Source organism: Misgurnus anguillicaudatus, chromosome 15 (assembly GCF_027580225.2).
Source record: "Misgurnus anguillicaudatus chromosome 15, ASM2758022v2, whole genome shotgun sequence".
NCBI classification, from domain to species: domain Eukaryota; kingdom Metazoa; phylum Chordata; class Actinopteri; order Cypriniformes; family Cobitidae; genus Misgurnus; species Misgurnus anguillicaudatus.
The window spans coordinates 35,800,198-35,825,718 of NC_073351.2; the positions used below are offsets into that span (position 1 = coordinate 35,800,198).

General features: G+C 37.5%; 2 protein-coding genes across 2 annotated transcripts in view; one reads left to right on the top strand and one right to left on the bottom strand.

Moving 5' to 3' along the window:
- The first annotated feature begins 662 nt into the window (after nt 1–662).
- On the top strand, nt 663–10,007 carry fkbp4 (FKBP prolyl isomerase 4). The gene is made up of 10 exons (XM_055174550.2): nt 663–1,068; nt 1,862–2,006; nt 3,674–3,816; nt 3,912–4,032; nt 6,193–6,349; nt 6,450–6,540; nt 7,537–7,620; nt 7,719–7,904; nt 8,629–8,868; nt 8,946–10,007. Exons 1-10 carry the CDS (start codon nt 979–981, stop codon nt 9,027–9,029), a joined length of 1,341 nt encoding a protein of 446 aa, XP_055030525.2. The 5' UTR covers nt 663–978; the 3' UTR covers nt 9,030–10,007.
- A 6,589-nt stretch (nt 10,008–16,596) lies between these two features.
- The window catches only part of LOC141349753 (semaphorin-7A), a 28,317-nt gene continuing 19,392 nt past the window's right edge, over nt 16,597–25,521 (bottom strand). The window contains exons 12-14 of the mRNA XM_073853894.1: nt 18,430–18,575; nt 17,876–17,904; nt 16,597–17,223 (exon numbers count right to left, since the gene is read on the bottom strand). Coding sequence (XP_073709995.1) covers nt 16,865–17,223; nt 17,876–17,904; nt 18,430–18,575 — 534 coding nt within the window. The 3' untranslated portion in view covers nt 16,597–16,864. The remainder of the gene's footprint in view (nt 17,224–17,875; nt 17,905–18,429; nt 18,576–25,521) is intronic.

The window sequence follows — 25,521 nt, forward strand, 5'->3', positions numbered from 1 at the left end:
GTTAATGGCAATGGTTTTGATATAAGGTAGTTGGGATTGCAAATAATTTTTTAAAAATTTTTTAATGTATTTTTCTGCATGTTTCCAAACAAAATATTTTTGGTGGGTCCTGAGATAGATTAAAGGTGTGTTCGACTTCATGCAGCGCTGTTTAATCGGCCGCAGACTTGCATGGGGTTCTGATGACGACACACCTCCACACCTTCGTGATTGGTTGCCTCACTGATGACAACAATCATGTGCGTTTCATGTTTAATCCAACCTTCAGTTTCACTCATAAACATTTTAAATTCATTTTTTTAAAACAAGTAAAACTCGTTCATATACCTCAACATGTTATATTGTGTCATGTAATAAAAATAAAAAGAAGCAAAAGACCAAACCTTATTGATATTTTAATAATGTTTCCCATCATTTTTGGGCATACAGTATACAGTTCAAATCCCAATGTTGACATGTATGTTAATGTTGTAAAGCTATGTATATACGCTATCTGTAAAAAAAATTGAAACATAATTTAATAACTTTTATTAAATGTTGTTTAATGTTATTTCAGCTGTATACGTTATAAAACCGTATTTAAAAATGAAACCTACGATGTTTTCGTTTTTAACTGTAGTTAAGAATTTAGCGACGGTTCCTAAGATCACCATTCTAGACTCAACCATCTCCTCGCTATCTAGCCGCAGCTCTGGAAAGTTCGCTGAGTCGATTCAGTTTCCAGTGGCGGGGCCGGAGGTTATATAAACGCGTCGTACAGCCCGTCCGTGGATTATAAAGCACATTTAACAGCCACGAATCGCCACTAACACGCCCTCGAGGCTTCTAGAAGACCAAACGCGATCTCGGTTAGCGATATTAAATCCGTTTATACGTGCAGACGTCGAGTCCTCACTGATATCTGTGGAGGGCAGACACGAGGAGACTTGATCTACTTCAGACTCACTTTGAGGGAAATAAACTCTTAATACATCAAATATGACTGCTGAAGAGGTGGTAAATGATGGCTCCAGCATCCCCATCGAGGGTGAAGACATTACCCCGAAGAAAGATGGAGGTGTTTTAAAGGTAAATACTGCAGTCGAATGAGCTGCGTTTAAATCTTATTCAAGGAGGTGTGACTGCACGAGCCCCTGTTTCTTTGTTTACTCCGTTCACTGAAAAGTGTAAATAAACTGTTTTGTGCAGATTGTTTTATTTTATTGACTAGAATAAAATAAAAAAAATCTCTTTGTTGATGATGCATTATTGCTAGATCTTTCCATGGCTAACGTTAGTCAGCAGCAGTGTTAACTCCTGTGATTGGTCAGCCCAGTTGACACAGTATATCAAGTGCAAACTAAGTATTTTTATCATTACAACTAATTCTAATCTGCTTTTAAAATCAAATAGCATCCTTGTTAATCTAATGTTAGTAAATAGTCAACATTAGCATGTTAGCTTAGCTGTTGGCTGCAGTGCACTATAGTGTGTCATGCAATGAATGATATTAGCCAAACATCTAATCTTAAGTGGGTTAGTTTGAGATAACTACCAGTGTATGATAATAACTTGCCTGTTAGAAATGTCTCTTTTTTTTTGTTTTGATCACCAATGTGTTTACAGGTGGACATGCAGACTAAGACAGGAATAACCTGTTTTTGAAGCATTAAATATGCATTACGATCTAATTGATATGTCTACAAACAAAAGATGTAATGTGATATCTGGCACAATTTAAATGTCATTATTATATACCAACATCGTTCATCTGGTATTCGTGTATGTGAACATGTTTCTGCCCGGCAGTCTTTAAAGATTGACAGATCACAGGTGTAGCATCCAACGCAACTAACAGATTGATAATTTATCTCTCCTACAGCTGGTTAAGGTGGAGGGTACGGGCACTGAGTTGCCTATGACCGGTGATAAAGTATTTGTGCACTATGTCGGTACGCTGCTGGATGGCACACAGTTCGACTCCAGCCGCGATCGAGGGGAGAAGTTTTCATTTGAACTGGGGAAAGGTGGGTGTTGTGGAGGTCAAATGCATTTTAGGGCTGTGATGATTCATCGTGTTTCCCATTTAAAAATATCTTAAATTGAATGCCCTTGCATTTTATGATATAAAGCTTCAAGATCTTTATTGTCATTTGTACTTGGCACAATGCATTTTTGTTTTGTACTTCCTCTTGACAAAGATGGGGTAGAAGGGCAAGAGAGTAAACTCCTGTGTTAACTCCTGTTAGAAAAAAACAAACTAAACACAATAACTTAAATTCAACCTACCGTGTGAATAAGAAAATAAACCAATAGCTTTGTTTATTAGCGATATAAGTAATAAAGTAACCTTGTCAAATAGTAAAGTATCGACACAAAAAGCCACAAAATTATAGCTTTGATTGTATGGGTCTACACATTGCAGTATAGTACATTAAAGATGGGGTGCATGATCTCTGAAAGCCAACGTTGACAACCCAGGCATGGGTGTCGTTTAGTAGACACGCCCCCCCTTATTGCTGATTGGCTACAAGTGTGTTTTGGTACTCGGCCGACTTCCTTTTCCAAAGTGTTAAAATCATGCACCCCGTCTCTGGAAAGTGTAAAAACAATGAGTATGTTTACATGCACAGAATAAGCGGATAACTATCAAAAATCTGCTTCGCAGGTAGTGACGTCATCGCCTATACATAACAGCCGATCGAAAAGCCGATGGCATATCTGTCTTAAGCTATATTGTTTTATCTTTTTTTGTGTCTCCAGAACCTGTATATATAACATCAGTTTTTATTTTTGCAGTTTCTCTGCCAAATGCTTTTATGCTGTACTTTGCGATTACTTCCGCGTCTGATGTTTATCTTTCACACGCTGAGACATGCGCACATGGACAAAATCGTGAGAAAGCCGGTTAAGGTGTTTACATGCCACGCGAAATCAGGGTAATGAGCAAAAAACTACCTGTGCCGATCGGTTTTTGCTTACGCCGTTTATGGACTTTTACCCGATTAAAGAAAACCGTTTTATGCGTTTACGTGACCCCACGTGTTATCAGTTTACTAAGCATAATCGGTGTAAGACTGTGCATGTAAACGCACTCATTGATTAAACATTTATATGTTCCTGTTAGGGCTGTAACGATTAACCGTTCAAATGCGCGTTTTCTCAATGAATTAATTTTAATGAATTACGGTGAAATCCCGGCACATCCCAAAGCCAGGGGGCGCTCTCGTGCAGAAACTTCCTTTGTGCCACTGAAGTAGTAGTATTACGAACGCTATTCCAGGAAGTGTCTACAGGAATATTTATATCGCTGTTCTTCAAATTGTTTCAGGTATTTTTTATGATGATAAAGAATATTTTGAATTATTTTGTTTAACGAGTGTTGCTTTTTTTAAATGCACATTATAAACGATTTCGACTCATAATGATTTTAGATTGATAAGGACTTCCTACTGACCAAATGTCGTAGTACACACACAAGCTGTGCATGAAACACAGAATTCAGAATGGATTTTTTAATGGGACACACGATTAATCGTTACAGCCCTAGTTCCTGTAGCATCACTAAAGGTCAAGCAGCTGCTAAATGTGTAAATGTAAAATGTAACCTATATATAAACAAGCACAAGCAAGTGCAAAGTTTAGACACGGATGTCATTTCTTTATTTATTTTTTATTTTTTTATGTTTTACAGGTCAGGTTATCAAAGCATGGGACATTGGTGTGGCCACGATGAAGATTGGTGAAATCTGTCAGTTGATTTGCAAACCTGAGTACGCCTATGGAGCTGCTGGCAGCCCACCCAAAATCCCACCCAACGCTACCCTTCTGTTCCAGGTGAGATCCAGTCATGTGAATGAATGAACTGTATTGTATGTTTGATTATGAAGATTTTACACTTTGACGTATCTGTTATTTTTTGTCTGTTCCAGGTGGAGTTGTTTGAGTTTCGTGGGGAGGACCTCACTGAAGATGAAGATGGTGGAATAATTCGCAGGATCATCAATAAGGGGGAAGGTTACACAAAACCTAATGAGGGAGCGACTGTAGAAGGTAAACACGCTGTTCTCACAAAAGATGTTTTAAAATTGTATTAAAGGGATAGTTCACCTTAAAATGAAAATTCTCATCCTCATGTTGTTCTAAACTTGTATATTTTTTTTTTCTGATGGACATAAAAGAAGACATTTTGAGAAATGATGGTAAACACACAGCAGATAGTGACTAGAGCTTAGATTGGGCCCAACAAATCAAGCCCGACCCTACCCGAGCACGTTGTGTCCAAGCCAGGCCCGGCCCGACACGTTCACTGTAATTATGAGCCAAAAATGTTAAAAACGGAGTTATCTCGTTTTGCAACGAAACTCTTCATATGTAAATTCGGTGACAGCGTGTGTTTCAAATGGTGTAAGTGGGATTGGGGCGCGCCGGCGCCTCCATGTCACTATTATATTCTCTGCTATATTGCTTTTTATGTATTAAACCCAGGCAATTGGTTTTTGAAAAATGTATTAAAATAAAAATACAATTTATACTAAACGAAATTCACTTTAAAGAAAACCTTTCTTTAAAACAAAACTTAACAAACTTGTAACTTAATGTGCTTATTTTATGGCTAAAACACGTAGGCTACTACAGACTCTTTTTTTGTAAAAATTGTAGCACATTGATTTAATTCTGAATTTTGCACATGTAATTTGTAAAGCATCTGTTTGTGCATAGTAAAACATAATATCTGTCTGGGGTCGGACAGAGAGTCTTAAGAATTTAAGCTCTAATGTTGTGTTTACACCAGCCGTGGTAGGGGCGGCAAAGCGCCGTATTCGCACATAGTTGGACGCTTGAACATTTGAGTTCATTTGCTTCATCCGCGCATGAAATTCTAGTAATTAGAGAAATTCACGTGGAAATCCGCGTCATGGGAGGGGCTTCTGTGACTCAGCGGAGACTCCACTTGCTTCCTGTAATCACGTTACAGCAAGGTCCTGATTGGTTAACGCGGCACGGAAATCCGCCGAAGTTCAGATTTTTCAACTCTCGCATTTCCCGCGGCAACGCTCAATTCGCACTGAACGCGCGGATAGTACTCCGCGTGTAAGTGTGTCTTTGCATTGACTTAACATGTAAATCACCCACACTTGCCGCCTCTACCGCAGCTGGTGTAAACGCAGCATAATAGTGACCATTGACTTCCATAGTAGGAAAAAAATATTTTGGAAGTATTGTGATAAATTATGAAGAAAATATTTTGATAAATGATGTAAGCACACCATTGACGGTGTCCGTTAAATTCCATCATATTTTTGCTGTGTGTTTACCCTCATTTCTTGAAATATCTGCTTTTGTGTTCATCAGAAAAAAGAAATTACAGGTTTAGAACAACATGAGGATGAGTAAATGATGACAGAATTTTCTTTTTTAGGTGAACTATCCCTTTAATAAATCAACGATCACTTGGACCTTAAGCAATGTTTTAACGGGGACATTTCATGAGACTTTAAGATGTAAAATAAATCTTTGGTGTCCCCAGAGTACATATGTGAAGTCTTAGCTCAAAGTACCATATTTATTATAATATGTAAAAATTGCACCTTTGTAGGTGAGAGCAACAATGTGCCGTTTTTGGGTGTGTCCTTTCAAATGCAAATGAGCGGATAATGCAAACACTGATCACCATAAGTGTGCTTTGTTGACATTGAAACTCACTCTTTCTCTGTGTTCTAAATTGCAATGCTGTGGTTGGATAGTGCATATTAAGGGGTGGTATTATTAAAACATTATAATTATGACCAAATTTCAATTAGCTATTTTTCACATGCTTGCAGAGAACGGTTTACCATAACTAAGTTACTAGGTTGATCTTTTTCACGTTTTCTAGGTTGATAGAAGCACTGGAGACCCAATTATGGCACTTAAACATGGAAAAAGTCAGATTTTCATAATATGTCCCCTTTAATGCATTTAGTTTGTGCAGCAGAAAAGATTTAACAGAGTTGTTAATTTTGTGAAGACACCAAAATTAGTTGCTAAACAAAACAATATTTTTCTTGATTTATCCTCCTCTGTGAGTAAATTTGGGATAAGAGTGTTGACAAAAATGTTATCACCCAACTAAAGCAGAAGTCACACCTTCATCGTAATTTGAATACTTCTTCATGTTTGAATCATTTATTGTTCATATTTTTAATAATAATTGACTTTTCTTTGTACTAGTGTGTTTGGAGGGCTCTCATGAGGAGCGTGTCTTCGATGAGCGTGAGCTGAAGTTTGAAGTGGGAGATGGTGAGAGTTTAGGTTTGCCTCCAGGTGTGGAGAAAGCCCTGCAGGCTATGGAGGAGGGAGAGGAGTCGCTCTTCACCATTAAACCAAAGTAAAAAACACTCGTCACACAACTGCTAAAAAGTGTTCAGACCGTCTTATCGATGATGTGCGTGTAGTAATAATGTTTTTGTTTTTACAACAAATCTCAGGTATGGCTTTGGAGCTGCTGGCAGCGATAAATTCAACATTCCTCCTGGTGCTACCCTGCAGTACAAAATCAAGCTGAAAGCGTTTGAGAAGGTCAGTGTGTCCTCCTAAATTAAACCACTGTAAAATCCACAACCAAATATTAAAATCGGATAAAAGACAGCCGCACAATGAATGTTGTGATTTATGTTAAGTGTAATTTCTGTAATGCATGAAGCGCCAAACAGAAATGGCAAGAATTAAGTTTCCAAAAATATGCAAAGGTCGACAGCAGCCATATCTTATTATTATTATTATTATTATTATTATTTTCTTGATAACCTGAAAACAATGACTTAACTAGATAACTTGGGTTGGGTGATGTCACAGTATATGCTGTGCAATTCCTGTACAAATCATGGCACAATAAAAAATAATGCACGATGCCATGGTCTACTCTACAAACTATTAATAGATTTCATAACTTCATGCAAGAATGTAAAATGCATGTGCATTTGCACGTGTTTGGATATCTGTTGTACTGTCACTTTAAAAGTGGCTCATACTAATTTATTACCGTAATATTATCACATTTACACTCCAGTACTGCGTAATGCCAAGCAGATGATTTTGTAGTGATTGCATTATGAAAATATATTTCTGTATTATGTCAGGACTTTTTGAGAAGGTTTGAATAATCTTACCTTGTTTTTGTCCCTTTAAGACCTAAGTATACTTCACTTTTTACACGTACACAAGGGTCAGCGCATAGTGTGCATGCTGTACACGTACAGAATAGTTAGTTATTCATCCTAAACTGTGGTGCATTTGATATGTTTAGTGTAATAGAGAGTTTTTCATGTATATATAATAATTTAAAAAATTATAATATTACAGTATCATAAGAAAAATAAATGGATCTCAAGACAGAAGTGTAATGGGTGCTTTGATCATCTGGGAACATGTTTGTAATTCCTTATTGTGCCACAAGAAATCTCACGTTTCTGGTCAAACTTGATTTGAGATTTATACCACAATAAGTAACGAGTTCAACACTATATGTGTATTCAGTAGCTGTTTCATGTAAGAGATGTTTATTTTGTCATGCAGGCCAAAGAGTCATGGGAAATGAACTCCTTTGAGAAACTGGAACAAAGCGTCATCGTCAAAGAGAAAGGAACTCAGTATTTTAAGGTAGAAATGGTGCTATTTATTGTAATGAGTTTTATTTTTAAATGACTGTATGTGGTCTTGTTGAATGCTGACAGTAATTGGTGTGTTCATGTGCACAGGAAGGGAAATACAAGCAAGCAGCCGTGCAATATAAACGCATCGTATCCTGGCTTGAAAGTGAATCCAGTCTGCAGGGGGAAGAGGAAGAGAAAGCCAAAGCACTGCGATTGGCTGCTTATCTTAACCTGGCTATGTGCTACTTGAAACTGCATGAGCCAAGTCCTGCGCTTGACAACTGTGACAAGGTAGGAATTAGGACGTGTCAGGATTGATCTAGATTTTACATGTTTCTCTTATTAAACATTTCCTTGTGTGTAGTTTTAGCAGTAGCAGTTTTCTTTCCTTCAAAGAAATGATTTATTTTAATGCTGTGGTCACCAACCCTGTTCCTGGAAATCTACTTTCCTGCAGAGTTCACCTCCAACCCAAATCAAACACACCTTAACCTGCTAATCAAGCTTTTCACAGCTACCTTAAAAAATTGGAAGCAGTGTTGGATCTAAAGCAAGCAGGAGGGTAGATCTTTAGGAACAGGGTTGTTTTGATGTATTGCAAGTAGGGATGTGCCAATATATCAGTCAATAATCTGTATCAATAAAAGCCATTTTGCACACTATCAGCTCATCGTTTAAAAATGTGTCATGACGGACATATCCTGTCAATCAAAAGAGAACAGGAAAATGCAATTAATTTAATCACTCCCCAACTTGGCTTATCTTTGTTTTCACCGTCGCAACTGGAAATACGTATGACGCCGTTTTTTTTACCTGATGGGAGTGGTTCTGGTAGACCAATCACAGCGCTTCGGTCCGCATAGAACTGACGCGCTGTTAAAATTTTTGCGAGGTGCGCGTCAGCTACGGCACGACTATAAATCTCCCTTTATTCTGCATAACTTGCTAGTAAATCTGCATACTTTCCCAGACTGATTTGTTTTTATTTCTTCCTGTTACTATGTTTTAAATGAAGGCACTGGAGCTGGACTCAAATAATGAGAAGGCTTTGTTTAGACGTGGAGAGGCGCTGGTCGTCATGAAGGAGTTTGACAGGGCGAGAGAGGACTTCCAGCGCGTCGCTCAGTTGTATCCAGCCAATAAAGCTGCAAAGAGTCAGATCGTGCTCTGCCAGAAACACATCAAAGCGCAACACGAGAAGGACAAACGCCTGTATGCAAACATGTTTCAGAAGTTTGCAGAGAGAGACGCCAAAGTAAGTGACACCAAGACTACATATCAGCCAAATTTGTATGGTTTAACAATCAAGTGACGTTTCTTTGTTTTTAACAGAAGGAGGCAGAGCAGGAAAAGAAACCAAATGGTAGCGTGATGGAAATAGACGAAAACACGCCCCAAGAACAAACCGCAGCGTAATAGCGTGCTTGTGTTTGTTTGTATTATGTACTGTCTACTGTTTTTTTTTTTTTGTACCTTCTATAATTATGTCCTATTTGAAATGACTGTTTGTGTGAGTGTGGACGCTTACGTTTCTAATCAAGGTATCAAATCGTTTTCTTTCCTACCGTGGCCAGACCTTTACGGCCAGAGTGTGCACTCGCATGGGATTGCACACGTGTGTAAATGTTTGCGTGTGTGATACTGTAAGGCAGCTAGTCGGCCGGGCTGTGTTCTCGACGTCATTGACAGAAGGTGGAAACTCAACTTTCAGCCAATAGCCTGTACTGCAGCTTCTCCTGAAACAAAGTCGCTCTGCTGTAAAATAATGCGCTTCTGCCTTGTCATTAAGCCTCACGTGCATGGAAAATGATTGACGGGGCAAAAAGACTTTCGTTTGATGTTTTGCTCTGATTTGATTGGTATCATTTCCGCTGTTAAACTCACAACATTTAAAATGTATGAATTGTCAACTGGAAACCTTTCTGAAGTAAAATACTGCTTACAAGCGTTTTACTGGAGGAAAACCAACCAAACATGCTTCTTGTGAAGAAGTCATTCTGTGCGTCTGTGTTTATGCATTTCAGTGTGAAATCATTTGATTGTTCAAATGGTGGATGTCACGAGTTAAAGGGCTGAGAAATGTATAATCTTAAAATAGGAGAGATACTGGTCTTGAACCTGCAGTCTTAAAAAGACATTTTTCAATAAAAGATCATTCGTCACAATCATGCACACTGTAATATTGAAGCTGTAATGAGAATGATGGAATATTTGGTGATTTATATCATTGTAAAAGAAGCTTGTTTGACCCTGCAGTCATGTACGATAGAAGTGATACCAGGGTAACAATATTGTAGTGTAAATTTTGCAGGTTGAAGAGATACAGATCTGTTCTGTTCCCGTGTCCTTGATGCTTTTATGATGTTAAGAACAATAAAACAAACGCAATCCGGCTGTTTTTTGTCCTGTTTGTAGTGTATTCAAATATAACATTTGCTAAATAATGCATGCTTTTCTCAGAACAATTCATACAAAAACTGCACAACATCCTCAAAAGTGTGTAACTTAAAAATCCCTCAAAAGTAAATTTGTATGTCACATCAAGTCTTTGTGGCATTGTTTATGAACAAGACAGTCAAAATAATTAGCCATGTTGTCAATATAACAAGAGTACACAAATATATGTGTCATTATTTTCTGATGTGAACTTCATGGCTGTTTTGATGATGGTTGTAAATGAACATGGCAACAATATGAAGTTACTCATTCGTGTGAAAAAGATTGGACAGAATTCACACATTTATTCTGTAAAAAAAGTTACAAACGTGGTATTGAATAAATCAGATTTTACAGTATAAATACAAAATAACAAAACTAAAAATGTTGACTGTATAATGTAATCAACTGAAAAATTTTGATTCTCATGCACATCAAAACCTCCAACAACGTAGCAAATAAGCACTTAGAATGGCTTCTACAGTGATCAGCAGTTTATCAATTCAGTTTCATTTGCAAGTCTAAAAAAACTGAAAAAACTGATCATGGCAAAAAGGTCAACCATTCTGCATATGACTCATGCAATGAACTACTAAATGTTTTGTGAGACAGAAACAGTTAATGTATTTTGATGAAAACAAAATGGACGATTGTATCAAGCATTTGCAATTTGTTGAAAACAATGAGAATTTGCTTTTATGTTGTGCACAACTGACTTGATGATGTGAAGATTAAACAAAGTGTTTTGGGAAAAAAAATTCTGATCTGAGAAATGCTCCGAAGGAGAAATTGTAATGCAAAAAATGTTACAAAAAAGTGAAATTAAAAGGAATTGATATGAAAGGAAATAAATGGAGTGTAGTAAAATATAGAGATAAGTCTAACAAATATCAATTTTTATGTATCAAAATCTCACAAAATGACGATCATGGTAAGTTTTCAAAGTGCATTTGTGTTTATGCTGGCAGAACTATAGAGGACACGGCTTGAAGTTTATAATTAAACACAAATGTAAACTAAAGGTAAATATACAAATACAAATAAACTTTTTGTATTCTAAAATTTATAAAATAAAAACTTCTATAAAGTCATGTAAACAATGTGTAAAGACAATTTTTTTTGCCATTAAGAACTTAACATATAAAACAATTCACTGACATATCACTCCTCCCAAACAATTAATTTAAACTCATCCTTTAATTGGAAAGAGAAAAAAAATGAAAGTGAAAAAAAATTGAAAGAAACAAAACATTTTGAAAGAGAAAAATAAATTGAGAGAGGAAAAACATTTTGCAAGAAACAAAATTTTTTGGAAAAGAAATATTTTTGAAAGATTTGTTTTTTGAAAGAGAAAAAAATGGTAAAGAGAAAAAAATAAAAGAAAAAAGTTTGAAAAAAAATATTTTGAAAGAAAAAAAATTGAAATTGAAAAAAAACTTGAAAGAGACAAAAAAATTTTAAAAGAGAAAAAAAAAACATTTTGAAAAAAAATCTGTTTTTGAAATAATTATTTCTGTCTTTTTAAAGATAAAAATGTAAAAGAGAAAAAAGTATTAAATGTGACATAATGATGAGACATGTAGACAAAAAATTTTTGGTTGGGTCTGTAATGCCTTAAACGCGTGGTTTTGCACCTATTTCAGGCTGGCAACCTCATTATGAAATGCAAGCACTTGATGCTGATTGGCTGCCTTTGCTGTCACTCAAAAGAATGTAAACTTCGCTGTCTTCAGAACACGGACAGACCAAAATGTTACAGATAGAAGAGCACACCTCCAAACGTGACTCACCATTTCGCCTTGAACTTCGCAAACACTGCTGAAATTTACTTCCGAGAGGCAGAATGTATGCAAATTATTTTGAAGGGGAAGGAATTGAATGAGAGTGGGGGGGGGGTGAGATGCATTTTACATAATATGTATCCATTGTTCAGATTGGGCCATTTTCTGGCAGACATTTCTAAAGGAAGATTTTTTATGTTCAGAATGTCTAGCACTTTTCGTATGTTTGTGAATGTGGGTAGACTATTATTCAACTAAGACAAGGTAACAACTTTTTTTTTCATTCTCTGTCACCTTTAAGACAAGAAACTTTGGGAAGGGATGACATTTTGAAAAAAAAAAACATTTCTTTGAAAGGAAAAAAACCTAAAATTGTAAGAAAAAAACATTTGGAAAGAAAAAAAAAATGTGAAAAAAAAATCATTTGAAAAAGAAAAAACTTGAAAGAGACAAAAAACTTTTTGAAAGAAAAAAATTGAAAGAGGAAAAAACATTTTGAAAGAAAAAAATTTTTTGAAAAAGAAAAAAAAAATTTTTTAAAAGAAAAAAATGTGTTTTTTGAAATAATTTTTTGTTTGTTTTTTGAAAGAGGAAAAAAATGGTAAATAGAAAAATAAAAGAGAAAAAAAAGTTTGAATGAAAAACTTAAAAAGACAAAAAATATTTTGAAAGAAAAAGAATTTGAAAGAGAAAAGACTTGATAGACAAAAACATTTTAAAAGAGAAAAAAGAGAAAAAAAACATTTTGAAAGGAAACGTTTTGAAAGAGAAACAAATTGAAAATGTAATTAAAAAGTTAATGTTAAAAGAGAAAAAAAACATTTTTGAAAGAGGAAAAAAGATTTAAAAGATTAAAAGAGATAAAACATTTAGAAAAAAAAAATGGGAAAAGGGAAAAAATATTTTTGAAGAAGAAAAAGGCAACTTGAACAATTTTTTTTCTTCTTGATGTTTTTTGATGTTGCTCTTCAGGGCTTAAGGTATAATTTCTAGTTCTACACTAATTTCTTTAAAGAGCACCTATCTTCTGATTCATGTTTTTTCATTTCCTTTGTGTAAGAGTGTATTAGTTCATGTCAACGATATGCAAAATTTACAACCCCTCTTCTTCAACATAAATTTCTTTTCTTGGACTACAACAAACACACAGATTGTAGGCAACAGTTTACTTTCTGATTGGTGACGTAGTAAAGACAGACATTATCATAATTCCTCCCGCTTCGGACTCACAGCGTGTAAGTTAACTTCTGTTAGCATTGCATTGTGACCGAATCTTTCAAACATGGTAATGAGCGTCACATTTCTGGCTGACATCAGAGGTATTCAGGCCAAACACAACGTACAGATTAGCTGGCCAATCAGGGACACAGAGCTTTTCAAATCAATGGTTTTTGTACAAAATCAATGCAAACATATCTGGAGCTACAACAATGTACGGTATGTGAAAAATAATTTGTTTTTTGAACCATAAACCACGCAAACACATTGTTTTATACCAAATACACAAAATAGAAATAGAATAGTGCGTTGTGCATAAGCATATAGTAAAACATCAACAAGCAGGGAAAGAAAAGGTGACGCCTGCTGTCAATCAAACCAGGACTGATTTGGAAACTGAAGATCATTTGAAGAATCTGTCCAGTATAATTATATGATAAGCACACGATATATTTAATGTTTTTGTGCTGTCACCAGAGGGCAGTGTGTGCATACAAAACCTCCATTGTCCTTATTTGTAAAACCACTATAAAAATATAGTAAATTAAGTGTTATTTAAATTGTGAAAAAAATGCAGAAAGTTTTTTTTTGGGGGTAAGAGTGTGGGTGAAGTCTCCTAAAATCTTTAACATTACTTATGGGTTATGTGTTTAACTTTAGTTTTATATTACACTAGTATATAGCAATAATTCACATACTGAGATGAATATTAAAACTCAACATTTCAAAGCCTCATTTTAGATTCTCTGAATGTAAAATAATATGTGAGATACCTGCTGTACAGATGTTAGACGGGACTGTGAGACATAACCTGTAAAGCTCTGTCAGATTCTTTATAGTTATCCTTGTATGACTTATGAAGCAATGATAACTTTCATTTGTCTTAGCTTGCATATGCCATGTCAGGAAAGGTATTGTGACATATCCTTTTGGTCCTTCTGGAAAGTGTTTGTGGTTAAGTGCATCTAAGGACATGTTCCCACTTCCCTAAAACTAAAATGTGCACCCATTACTGTCTAGAAATAAGTGCCAGTCTACAAAGGTATTGATCACAGGATTGTTCTGTCTCAACGGATTTACTCAATGTTCTGATCACAAGATATGTGCCAGACATTACATATTGTCTAACAGGTCAAGTACTTCATTTCTGTACCCTATATAATGTGAAGTCTGTCTAATAAACTTTGGTCTATGTTTGAACTGCATCTCTGTGTCAGTGTCTTTCATAACAACCTGATATATATCAGAATTCTCTGTTGCTCATTGCAGACCTCGTCTCGCTATCGTCTGTTGGAAAGACTAAACACTTATGTGTTCATAATAAATTATGTTAATAAATCTGATGCAGAGAAGATTTTTACAGAATATCTTTTTTTCACGCACGCACAATAATATGCTTTTATTATGCAGTTATACTCCATATAACTCAATGTGCATGCCAGAAATGAAGCTTTGTTTTTGCATAGGCCTACTAAAGGGTTAATAGTGCCACATGGTGATCAACAGTAAAAAAATCTAAAAATGTGGTTATAATGGAAGTCAATGGGGCAAAAACAGCCACTAACAATAAATGATGGAGAAAAAATAAAAACTAATGCTACACAAAAACTAAAAATGCATAAAAGCCAATGTTTTTACCAATCTTTGGCATGCCCAAGACTGTGAAAAAGGTAAACAAAAATACAGTTTGCAAACACTTTTTATATTGAAAATCAGTCATTTTCTGTGTGTTTTTCCCCAAATCAGAGACACCACTTATGAACTTGACTTGACAATTAAAGAGTTAAAATCATGGAATTTTTGTGACGATTTGGTAGATTTATGCAAAAATTGTGGAAAAAAATATTCATTTAATACATTTTTGTAGCCGTTTAATTTAGTGTATTTTTTCATTCCCTACGTAATCTGAACTTGATTTTATGAGTTATAGCAACTCATCACTTGTAGTTTAAACAATCAAAATAGTAAGTTTAATTACTTGATGAATTCTCAACCGCTTGACCATAGTATGTGGAGCAAGATAAGATAAACTTCTCTATTAATTCCTCCACAATTTGCATGCTTATTTGCCTCTTGCTTCTGCTTTTTATGTGAAAGTTCAGCCCAGTTAGATGTTACTCAACAATATCTATTCTTCGTAACAGCACAAATGCTGACTTGCATGTTGGGGAAACCTCAGAAAACAGGAAACAGGGAAATGCAGTTTTTAACTTCCTGAGGTTCTGTTCAGATGGTTTTCTTGTGGTCAGAATGAGCAGAAGGAATTTATTCAGATAGTGTACGTGACAGATTCTGAACTTCAACAACCAACAAAACTTAAATAAAAATACAGTTTGCAAAAATCTTTAAACAAACAATTTGCACAAAACAATCTTTAAACAATAAATATTTAAATCAACATAAAGCAAGAGACAGAGACAAGAGGGTACAATGTTACTTCTACTTCCAGTGATCATATAATTTAAGTGCACAGAGCAAACATAGTCATACCAAAGCAATTATATAAAAATATGCTTTTATGATATCACGTGTTAGATCAAGTCTCCACAACAGACAAAATATTTACGACGCTAGATCCCGTCAAAAAATATAAATGTACTCGTTTAACAGTCTTCTGTCAGTTAAGAGGTTGATTGATCATTACTAGAAAAAAACACAAGCCAAACACGAGACAAAGTTTATGATGGTAAAATAGGAACGAAGTTTTATTGATGGACAGTTTCAGTTGCATATTTCTCAATGTTCAAACTTCGTCTAACCAGCATAAATTCAACATCAACTCTGTTATACCGAAACTACTTTATAGCAACATCCCACAAACCTTAATGAATGAGTGAATACATGAATAAACAATATAATGATAAAAATGATATAATGAAATTGATGATAATAATAATAATAGTGTTGAATAATCAAATAAACAATTATATGGATAACTAATGATTATAAAATGATTATGTAAATAAATGATTAAAAATAAACTATAAAACACAATAATAAAAACATTCTGCCCGTGAGGATCTAAGGTAGGATCATAAAGACTACAGATGAAAATTTGTCAATACTGGCTAAATCGGGTGTATCTATGTATTACTAATGTGCATTCTCCTGGAGTTTAATAAAAAAAACAGCACACTGCATCTCAACCCAAGCAATATCAATGTTACATGCTACATGTTGATGATGAACTCAACATTTTAACAAAAACAGAAAACACTGATGATAAAAAAACAGAACAGCTAAACACTCCTCATCTTTACACATCCAGTTAAATGAATCATTCAATTATAAATAATCTTCCCATAGCACGACAGACGTCAGATGGACATCTGACAAACTCATTTGATCTTTCAATCACCTCTTGCATACTTTATAAAGGGTGTGAGACGCCTCTTATAAACCGATTATTCATAAATGAAGAGTTTGGTTCTGAAACGCAATTAAAAACGTGTTTTCTATACCAAGAAAGTGACAAGATAAAAACCGCTATTTTCTGTTTCAAACTTTCACATAGCTTCTTTAGATTATAATAACATAAAAAAATTCAAATCCATTGAAAAGCAGGAGTGGCATATATCACGTTTTGCGAAAAAAAGGGAGAAAAGATGACAAAATAACACGGCGGATATTGGATTTTGTATAAAATAAAGAATTTACTTTTAAATAATAACCTGATACAATACTGATTTAGGCAGTAACTCATTTGTTCAAAAATGTTCAGGCATGTTTTGGAACTCTTCAAATTAGACAAAAGCTAAAATGAATCATCTAACAACAGACTGAACAATTGAGCCTCTATCCAGTGAATGTGTTCATCTATAATAACAGGTGAGTAAACAACAGAAGTAATAAACATGGTAAAACTATTGTGTTGACGGTAAGTGCTGGTGAAGAGCTCATACTCAGCTCATATCTGTTGATGTTTATGTGATAATTATCTTCTGAAGATACACACCTGTATAAACCTTCATGAGATTTTTTCATACTTTCAATGAGATAGAGACAGTCCTGATCGGCCCGTACACAGTCCACCTGGGTATTACCGTGGTACCAGTGGTATGAGGCGTGATTTGATATTATTGGGCAGTGCAGATAATATCTAGAGGAGGGCGAGATGATCAACACCGGCGCTGTGGCAGCGATTTCTGTTCTGGAATGAATGACTTTAGTTGAATCTGTCAAAACATACATGTTATAAAAGATTCACTGAATGTTAAAATAGTTTTTTCAGTTTTATGTAATGACTGATATGGACGTGGATCTGCTGTTTGTTAATGAGAACTAGGTAGTTACTAAGTGTCATAGGGTGCATCCCAATTCAGGATCTGGATCCTTCTAAGGCTACAGAATTTGAAGGCAAGACTCTGTATTGGAAGGCTGCAGCCTCCAAAGTCCATGAAGTGAAATAAAACGGTTATAATGACCTTTAATTTGCAAAATATACACTTTTATTTAACTACAGTTCTGAATGTTTATTTTAAAATACCCAGACGTCACGGTCCTGGTTTAAGGGGGAAAAAAGCCACATTTGGAGGCTGCAGGTGAAGGAGCCTTCGAAATGGGACAGCCTCCATCGCAGGCGGGTGACGTCATTGCCCTTCAAATACAGTACAGCCTTTGAAGGGCACAGCCTGTGAATTGGGATACACCCTTAGATGCATCATATAAATATAGACTGGCCAGATTGGATTTATCTCATAGGTAAACACTGTACAATTTCCATGCAAAAGCTGTAGACATTTGAATAACCTTTTATATTTAAAATGACATTTATTCATTAAGCAAAGACTTTTTGATGCTCTCATGCTATAACAAACAGAAACTTACTGCAAAACTGTATGTCCTGGATTGAATTTCTGTAAAAAAAAAGATATGAATAAGATGGTCTTCATTAGTCTCATCTACATTTGTAAGTCATGTTGTGGTTTTGAGTATCGGTGTGCAACAGGGTTTGAGATACGTTTTCAGAACTGTTAAAGAACAATTGTAGGCATTTCAAGCACAAAATGATTAAAGACATGCTTTTTTCTGTAACAAATACCAGTTAAAGCACATACGCAAACATTTGTTGTTGCATGAAAAATCATGTTGCGTGAATTATTTAAATAATCTCCTCCCACAAATTTTGTGTCTAACAGGGAAACTCCTAGAAATGCATATGCAATAAGGTCAGTCGCAAAAATAACTAAACCACACCTGTACAGGGCAAATTATCCACTGCGCGTCTTTAGTAAATCCAGACAGTCATTATTTAACGACAAAATGGATGGTTTGCACTGGCGCAAGCTTTTAGTAAATCTGTCCCAAAGTGTTTTACATCTAACTTATTTTATTAAGTTATTATTAGTAATTTCTGTTCACACATTGTAATGAGATCTTACTCTGAGACGTGGGTACAACGTGAACCGTTCCAACCACAATAGGGGTCTCTGGATAAAAGACATTGCTCACACTGATCTCCATACAGGTCACACCTCTGCAGGTCGATGTGAATCACCTCCGTACCAAAACTCACGTACAGACGCTTCTGAGAAACACAACAGGAAAAATATCAACATCTCACATATAACCAACAAGATGACTTACACAAATTATTATGCACATGCTATTTTTGTTTATTTAAATACAGTCAGAAAGTTTAAAAAAATGTTTTACCCTCAACACTTATATGACAGTGTGGATGTTATTCTATTTAAATGAAATAAATATGTCAAAAGATACTTTAATACTTATGCTATACTTTAAAAAATGAAAAAGATCTTTCTAAAGACAAAAAAGTGTGCATTATTTAAAAAAAGCTTGATTATTTTCTTCTTGATATCTTCTTGATTCTTCATTCACAATTGTTGCTTTCAGGGGTACCAAACATAAGCATTAATAATAATAATAAAAAACTCTCTGTAAATTGAGGTAAATTCTTTAAACCTGACTGATTGTAAGTGAGTTGTTTAAAGTTGACAAACTTTATTTTTTTGTTTTATTTTGTGGTCTAATAATTTTTGCCTTTTTAAGAAAATTGTAAACACCACACTTTGTACATCATTGTAATGTTCAGTCTTGTTTAATAAACACTTATGGCAGTTTTTCCAAGTCTTCATTTGTTTTTTCCTTCCCGCAAATGGTCCAATAAATACTGTACCGTGGGCATCATAATGAAATACTACCGTACCGTGAATTTTTGATTTTACAGCCCTAATGACTACCAATTTTTTTCTTTTCAATAATATATTTGTAAGACAAACAAACCATATTTGGACAAACAAATCAACATAGAGCGCTTGCAGAAATGACAAAAGCTAGTATGTTCTGCTTGCACTTCCCTTTTATGAAGAAGTGGCATAATATATCATAAGACATATACAGTCATTTTGTGTTGTTGCTCAGGGTTGACGGGTCTTCAATACGCAACTATTAAAGGGTATTTCCCAGAATTCGAGCCATTTATGTCCACAGGGTGTAATTCTATTAAGAACTAGACTTTTTTTATGGCTGCTCTTACTAAGAATTTTATCACATTTTATTGGTGTTTGTGGCACAATATCAGTGTTTTGGTGTTGTCCTTCACCAGAGTTTTCACATGTCGTGCCATATCTTAAACATTATTTATCACAAATTTATAAAAAATTTATGCATATGAATTAAATGTTACTTGAACTTATAAACTACATGCACGTATTAAGCATATGTATGCATTTTATACTTTATTTTGCGTAATTTCTATCTGTTCCATGGTTAAGCTGTCATTACCAACACGCTCTGCATAAAGGAACTTTCCCACTGTTTTTTCATCAAAAGTTTATTTGGTAGTTATGGTAACCTAATGACATAGTGGAGCACATGGATTTCAAGCTGCAAGAGTGATGCCTTGATGTCCAGAAAAGTAAGTAAATCTACTCTTTATTCTTTGTGTTGGGCATGTACACTTATTATGCGTCATTACCATATGTGTTGTATTTCTGTATTTTTAAACATTTTTGAAATATTTTTATCACTTTAACAGTTAAAATGGTGTGCGTTACATGTAGAAAGCTAGCTTCACTTGTTTAGTCATCATCTTAACTAAGAATTGTTGATACATCCCTCTATCATCTGTGTGTGTGCACGTAAGTGCTGGAGCGCGCTGCGACGCTTCGATAGCATTTAGCTTAGCCCCATTTATTCAATGGTACCATTTAGAGATAAAGTTAGAAGTGACCAAACACATCAACGTTTTTCCTATTTAAGACGAGTAGTTATACGAGCAAGTTTGGTGGTACAAAATAAAACGTAGCGCTTTTCTAAGTGGATTTAAAAGAGGAACTATATTTTATGGTGTAATAGCACTTTTGGGAGTACTTGGACTCGCCTGAAAAGTCCGCTCCCCTTCTCACTCTCATAATAGGAGAGGGAGGGTGTTACTGCGCCGAGTCCAAGTACTCCCAAAAGTGCTATTAAGCCATAAAATATAGTTCCTAAATCCGCTTAGAAAAGCGCTACGTTTTATTTTGTACCACCAAACTTGCTCGTATAACTACTCGTCTTAAATATCGAAGCGTCGCAGCGCGCTCCAGCGCTTACGTGCACGCACACAGATGATAGAGGGATGTATCAACAATTCTTAGTTAAGGTAATAACATATTTTAATATTGAAAATGAGTAGACTATTCCTTTAAGAAAATGGCAAAACAATCATAAATTCCCTTATCTTATGGTCTCAACCAAGCTCATAATGTCGCTCCTGATTTAAGGACGGATAATTTGATGTATACCAGTTAGTCAAATTTGGAATTTTAATTTTCAAAATTGCAGCAACCCAATTTGGCCCTTAATCTGAGAAATAGCCAAAAGCACAGAGAGACATACCAGTAACTTATCTTTACAATGGGAACATCAGTCGAGTGTTGGTACATGGAATAGACCAAGACTTCGTGTTTCTAACCTTTTCAGACGATGCTTTAAAATGTCACAGCTGTCCGTCTGGTGTGAGGTTTATTTAAACAGCAATTTTTAATGGACTTGTTTGAGCTTTTAATGGCGACACATTAAGCTTCATGTGATCACGCAGTCACGTGGGCCACACATAAACATTCAGCTCTTGTGCGTGGATTACGGTCAAAACTAATGTTTTTTTTTTAGAGACTTAGTGCGTTTGTATCAACTATTATGGCAACCCCTAACTGCACAAATTATGCTGATGTGATAACAATTTTGTCCCTCTGGTGCGTAGCAATAATGCCTGGTCAAAATTTGTCATTGTGATATCTTGTCTGCGTTAGCTGTCTAGCAAGCTAATTACTTTGTACAAAATAGAAGCATACACATTTTTTTGAATAAAAGCTTACCAAAAATAATATAATAAACTAATATTCATGTTGCAGACAGGTCAGTAGTTCCCTTTCGAGGAACTCGAGCTGCGTCGCCATAGCAACGCTTTGGGGAACGCCTCGGCGTGACTGATCTGAAGCACGTGTAACACATAATCAATAATTTGATGATTGGATATAGGCTGGATGCCGTGCGGACCAAGGGTATAAGAAGGCATCCCGCACAGACACACTCGCTTTTAGTGCCTCAGCAAGTGACTGCGTGTACGTTTGCATAAATCTGAAGTATGTTTTATGAAGTTCAAGTATGTGTATCTCCCTGTCGGCGCGATATCACAGACAAGGATACACATGTATATGTGTCTAGAGCGCAGCACGCACAGTTGGCTTTTGAGAAACCTGGCTGTGTGCACTGTGAGCATTCCCGTGCACGTGTTGCGCTCCAGCTTCGCTCTTAGAGAAGGATATATCGGGCTCGCGCCCTTACGGATCCAGTCCCGCTTCTGTCGAGGCAAAGCGGTGACTGCACTCGTGCGTGCAGGCGGCGGTATCCCCGCCTACACCCATGACATCTGTCTTTCGCTTTCTAGGAAGCTTGGGCTCGCGGCTGCGATCCCGCTTCTCAGCAGCGGTTGCACTCGTGGGAGTCGCCATATGATTTCGTGCAGGCGGCGGTATCTCTGCTTGCACGTAACGTCCGCTCTCTCTCTCTCTTTCGCCGAATCGGGAAGGCGCCTTGCGTGAGAGCCATATATTTCAGCTATCTATCTCTGGAGAGATGAACCATCTTCATAATCCGCCTACTGTTTAAGGCTAAACGTGCAGTCTCCACGTAAAGCCTCCTCTCTTCTTACAGTATAGAGGTATTATATGTATGTACATACACATAATAATGAAAATAATAATATTTTTACGTTTTCTACACCTGTATGTGTAGGCTATGTATGCATATCTGCTTGTCACAGCCTGTGCGAGCTGTGTCAAACAGTGATTTTGTGTTTATGCTGAGTGTTGCTTGTACAGCTGTACACAGCATATTCTCCTGATCGTCCACTGGTCAAGATATGATCTTTTGTGTTACGATTCGAGTCCTTCATCCGCTGAGGCGGGTAACATCTTCGTTCGTGGCACTCACTATTTCTTATTGAAGCGAAGCAGCTCACACCCCATTTATGGTGCCTGCTTCCCTTCAGTGCCCTCGCTGGGCACACTCACTGCTGTGCGTAGTACCACAGGCAGCTGCAATTAACCTGCACTGGTGGAACTGCATACAGCCGGCTCCAGTGGGGAGCATGTATACATTCTTGTGCAGGAGGCTGTAGAACCTCCACATGAGAGAAATGATGACCTACAGCCATTGCTTTATTGTTTCAAAAGGAGGGATTTGTAATTGTTCATTGAAGCAGCTCAGTCCTATCCTGTGACTGAGACAGACTGTGATTTAATCAGATCCGAGGACTGATTCCTTACATAGAGCTTATGTCTTCATTCAACACGGGAGGGTTTTCCCCGAGGGGAAACCCGTCTCGCATGATCAAAGTCACGCACCATTTTTTGCGTGCTGTGGTAACAGGAAGAAAGCATGGCTTCTGTCCCAAGGTCCTGTGTTGGGTGCTCGTGTTGATGTGTGACGCTGACAACAGATGCATCCCTCACAGTTTGATGCAATTATGACAAGCCAAAAGGGTCAGAATCGCTGAAACTCATCATTGGCTATGGCACTGAAATTGCCTTGGAAATTATGGTGGTATGGGTTGGACTCCCATTTCCTTCTAGACCTGAGGAGCCATCATGTGTTTGACTAGACAGACATCACATCGGTGGTTTCTTAAATAAATCTCTAAGGAGGTCTGCAATCAAAGTCACGCATCGTTGTCTGCGTGCTCTGGTGGTGTGAAGAAAACCTTGGTTTCTATCCTAAGGACTGTTTTGGGTGAGCGCTGCTGGCCTGTGACGCTGACAACAGACACATCCCTTACAGGTTGGAGTACAGTTATGGAAAGCGAGAGGGCCAAAATCACAACATTGTTGATTTTGGGATAATGGCATTTGTGGTCTCTGGACAAACTGTACTCGTTGACGACAGTTTAGACCCAGGCCACTTGCATATGGCAGATGCCCTGTAAGGCAAAGCCCATTCCCGGGGAGTTGAGATTCCAGCCAGATGTAGTGAACCACATCTGGAGAGTATTTGGACGCGCAGAGGTGGATCTGTTTGCGTTTCAGGACACCACGCACTGCCTAATGTGGTTTTCTCTTCTTTCCCCCAATCACTCTGCCACAGAAGTTCTGGAGAAAGTTTGCCAGAGATCTGGTAGCTGTCAGCTTGGCCTCTGAGGGGGCCAGGCTCGCAGGCTCAGGTCTCCCAACTGAGGTTGTGTAGACCATTATTTACTCCATACAGTCCCAGTCAACTGCCCTGTTGTTGTGGTGCTGAAGTTTCTGTAGGAGCAAATCTCTGCTGGCTTATCTCCTTCCACTCTAAGGTTTAGGTGGCAGCAGTCTCTGCCTACCATACTCCTTTGGAAGGATGTCAGGCTCCCAACTGAGGTTGTGGAGACCATATGATTACTCCAGAGCTCCCTCAGGGAGCTTAGGCCCTAAGTGGAGAAACTTCACCTCATGGTGTTCAGCTCACGTGACAGACCCAATCACCTGCCCTGTTTATGTGGTGCTGAGGTTTCTGCAGGAGCAATTCTCCGCTGGCTTAATTCCTTCCACTCTTAAGGCTTAGGTGGCAGCGGTTTCTGCCTTCCATATTCCTTCTGGAAGGACCTCATATTTCGTCTGGACAACCCTCAAGAGAGCTTTATGCTCTTAAGTGGAGAATCTTTCACCTATTGGTGTTTAACTCCCCTTACAAACCCAGTCAACTGCCGTGTTTATGTGGTACTGAGGTTGCTGCAGCAGCAATTCTCTGCTGGCTTAACTACTTCCACCCCTTAAGGTCTAGGTGGCAGCAGTCTCTGCCTACCATGCTCCTTTGGAGGGACCTCATGCTCCCGAATGAGGTTGTGGGAACCAGATGATTACTTCAGAACTCCCTCAACGAGGAAGCTTATGCCCTAAAGTAGAGAAACTTCACCTTTCGGTGTTCAGCTCACCTGACAGACCCAGTCAACTGCCCCTTGACGTGGTACTGAGGTTTCTGCAGGAGCATATCTCTGCTGGGTTAACTCCTTCCACCCTAAGGTTTAGGGGGCAGCAGTCTCTGCCTACCATACTCCTTTGGAAGAATGTCATGCTACCAACTGAGGTTGTGGAGACCATCATTACTCCACCTTTAAGGTATAGGTGGCAGCAGTTTCTGCCTACCATACACTTCTGGACTCTCTGAGGGCAGTCTACATACCAGGCCACCTGAATGTGGCAGATGCCCCTTCGAGACATCTCCGGTGGGAGTGGAAACTTCATCTAGATGTGGTGAACCACATCTGGAAAAGGTTAGGACGCGCAGAGGTACATCTGTTTGCATCCCAGGACACCACACTTTTCCCACTGTGGTTTTCCATGGTACAGGCATGGCCGAGGCTACTTCTGTATGCTTTCCCCCGTGGTTGTGTTTATCCCTCCACGGGGCAACTTTATTCCCTTAAGTGGGAAATGTTCACCTCTTGGTGTTCAGCTCATCTGACAGACCCAGTTATAACTGCCTGTCAACGTAGTGCTGAGGTTTCTGCAGGAGCGTTTCTCTGAGTTTACTCCTTTCACCATTAAGGTTTAAACGGCAGCAGTTTCTGCCTACCATACTTCGGTGGAAGGCTCATCAGTGGGTAGACACCCGTTACTGGCTCGCTTTCTTTGTGGCACTCGCAGGTTGCGACATGTTAGCCGCACAAGGGTTCCAACTTGGGACCTACCAGTCATGCTGGAAGGGCTCTCGTCGGCTCCGCTCGAGCCATTTGAGACTTTGCCAGATAGGTTTCTGGCCTTTAAGGCTGTGTTCCTTCTGCTATCACCTCTTTAAAGCGAGTGGGGGACCTTCAGGCCCTGTCAGTATCCCCGACATGTCTGGAGTTTGCACCTGGGATGGCTAAGGCTTTTTTACACCCGAAGCCAGGTTATATTCCCAAGGTGCTGAACAATGTGCCGAGGCCCAGTGTTCTACAGGCCCTTTGTCCTCCCCCCCTTCAGGAGCGCGGACCAAGAAAAGCTGAATTTGTTGTGTCC

What these genes read in the sequence shown, in the direction of transcription:
- fkbp4 (XM_055174550.2), top strand. Translation starts at nt 979, where the DNA reads ATGACTGCTGAAGAGGTGGTAAATGATGGCTCCAGCATCCCCATCGAG. An exon ending in AAGGAACTCAGTATTTTAAG is followed by an intron (nt 7,621 to 7,718) that starts GTAGAAATGGTG and finishes TCATGTGCACAG; the next exon opens with GAAGGGAAATACAAGCAAGC. An exon ending in TTGCAGAGAGAGACGCCAAA is followed by an intron (nt 8,869 to 8,945) that starts GTAAGTGACACC and finishes TGTTTTTAACAG; the next exon opens with AAGGAGGCAGAGCAGGAAAA.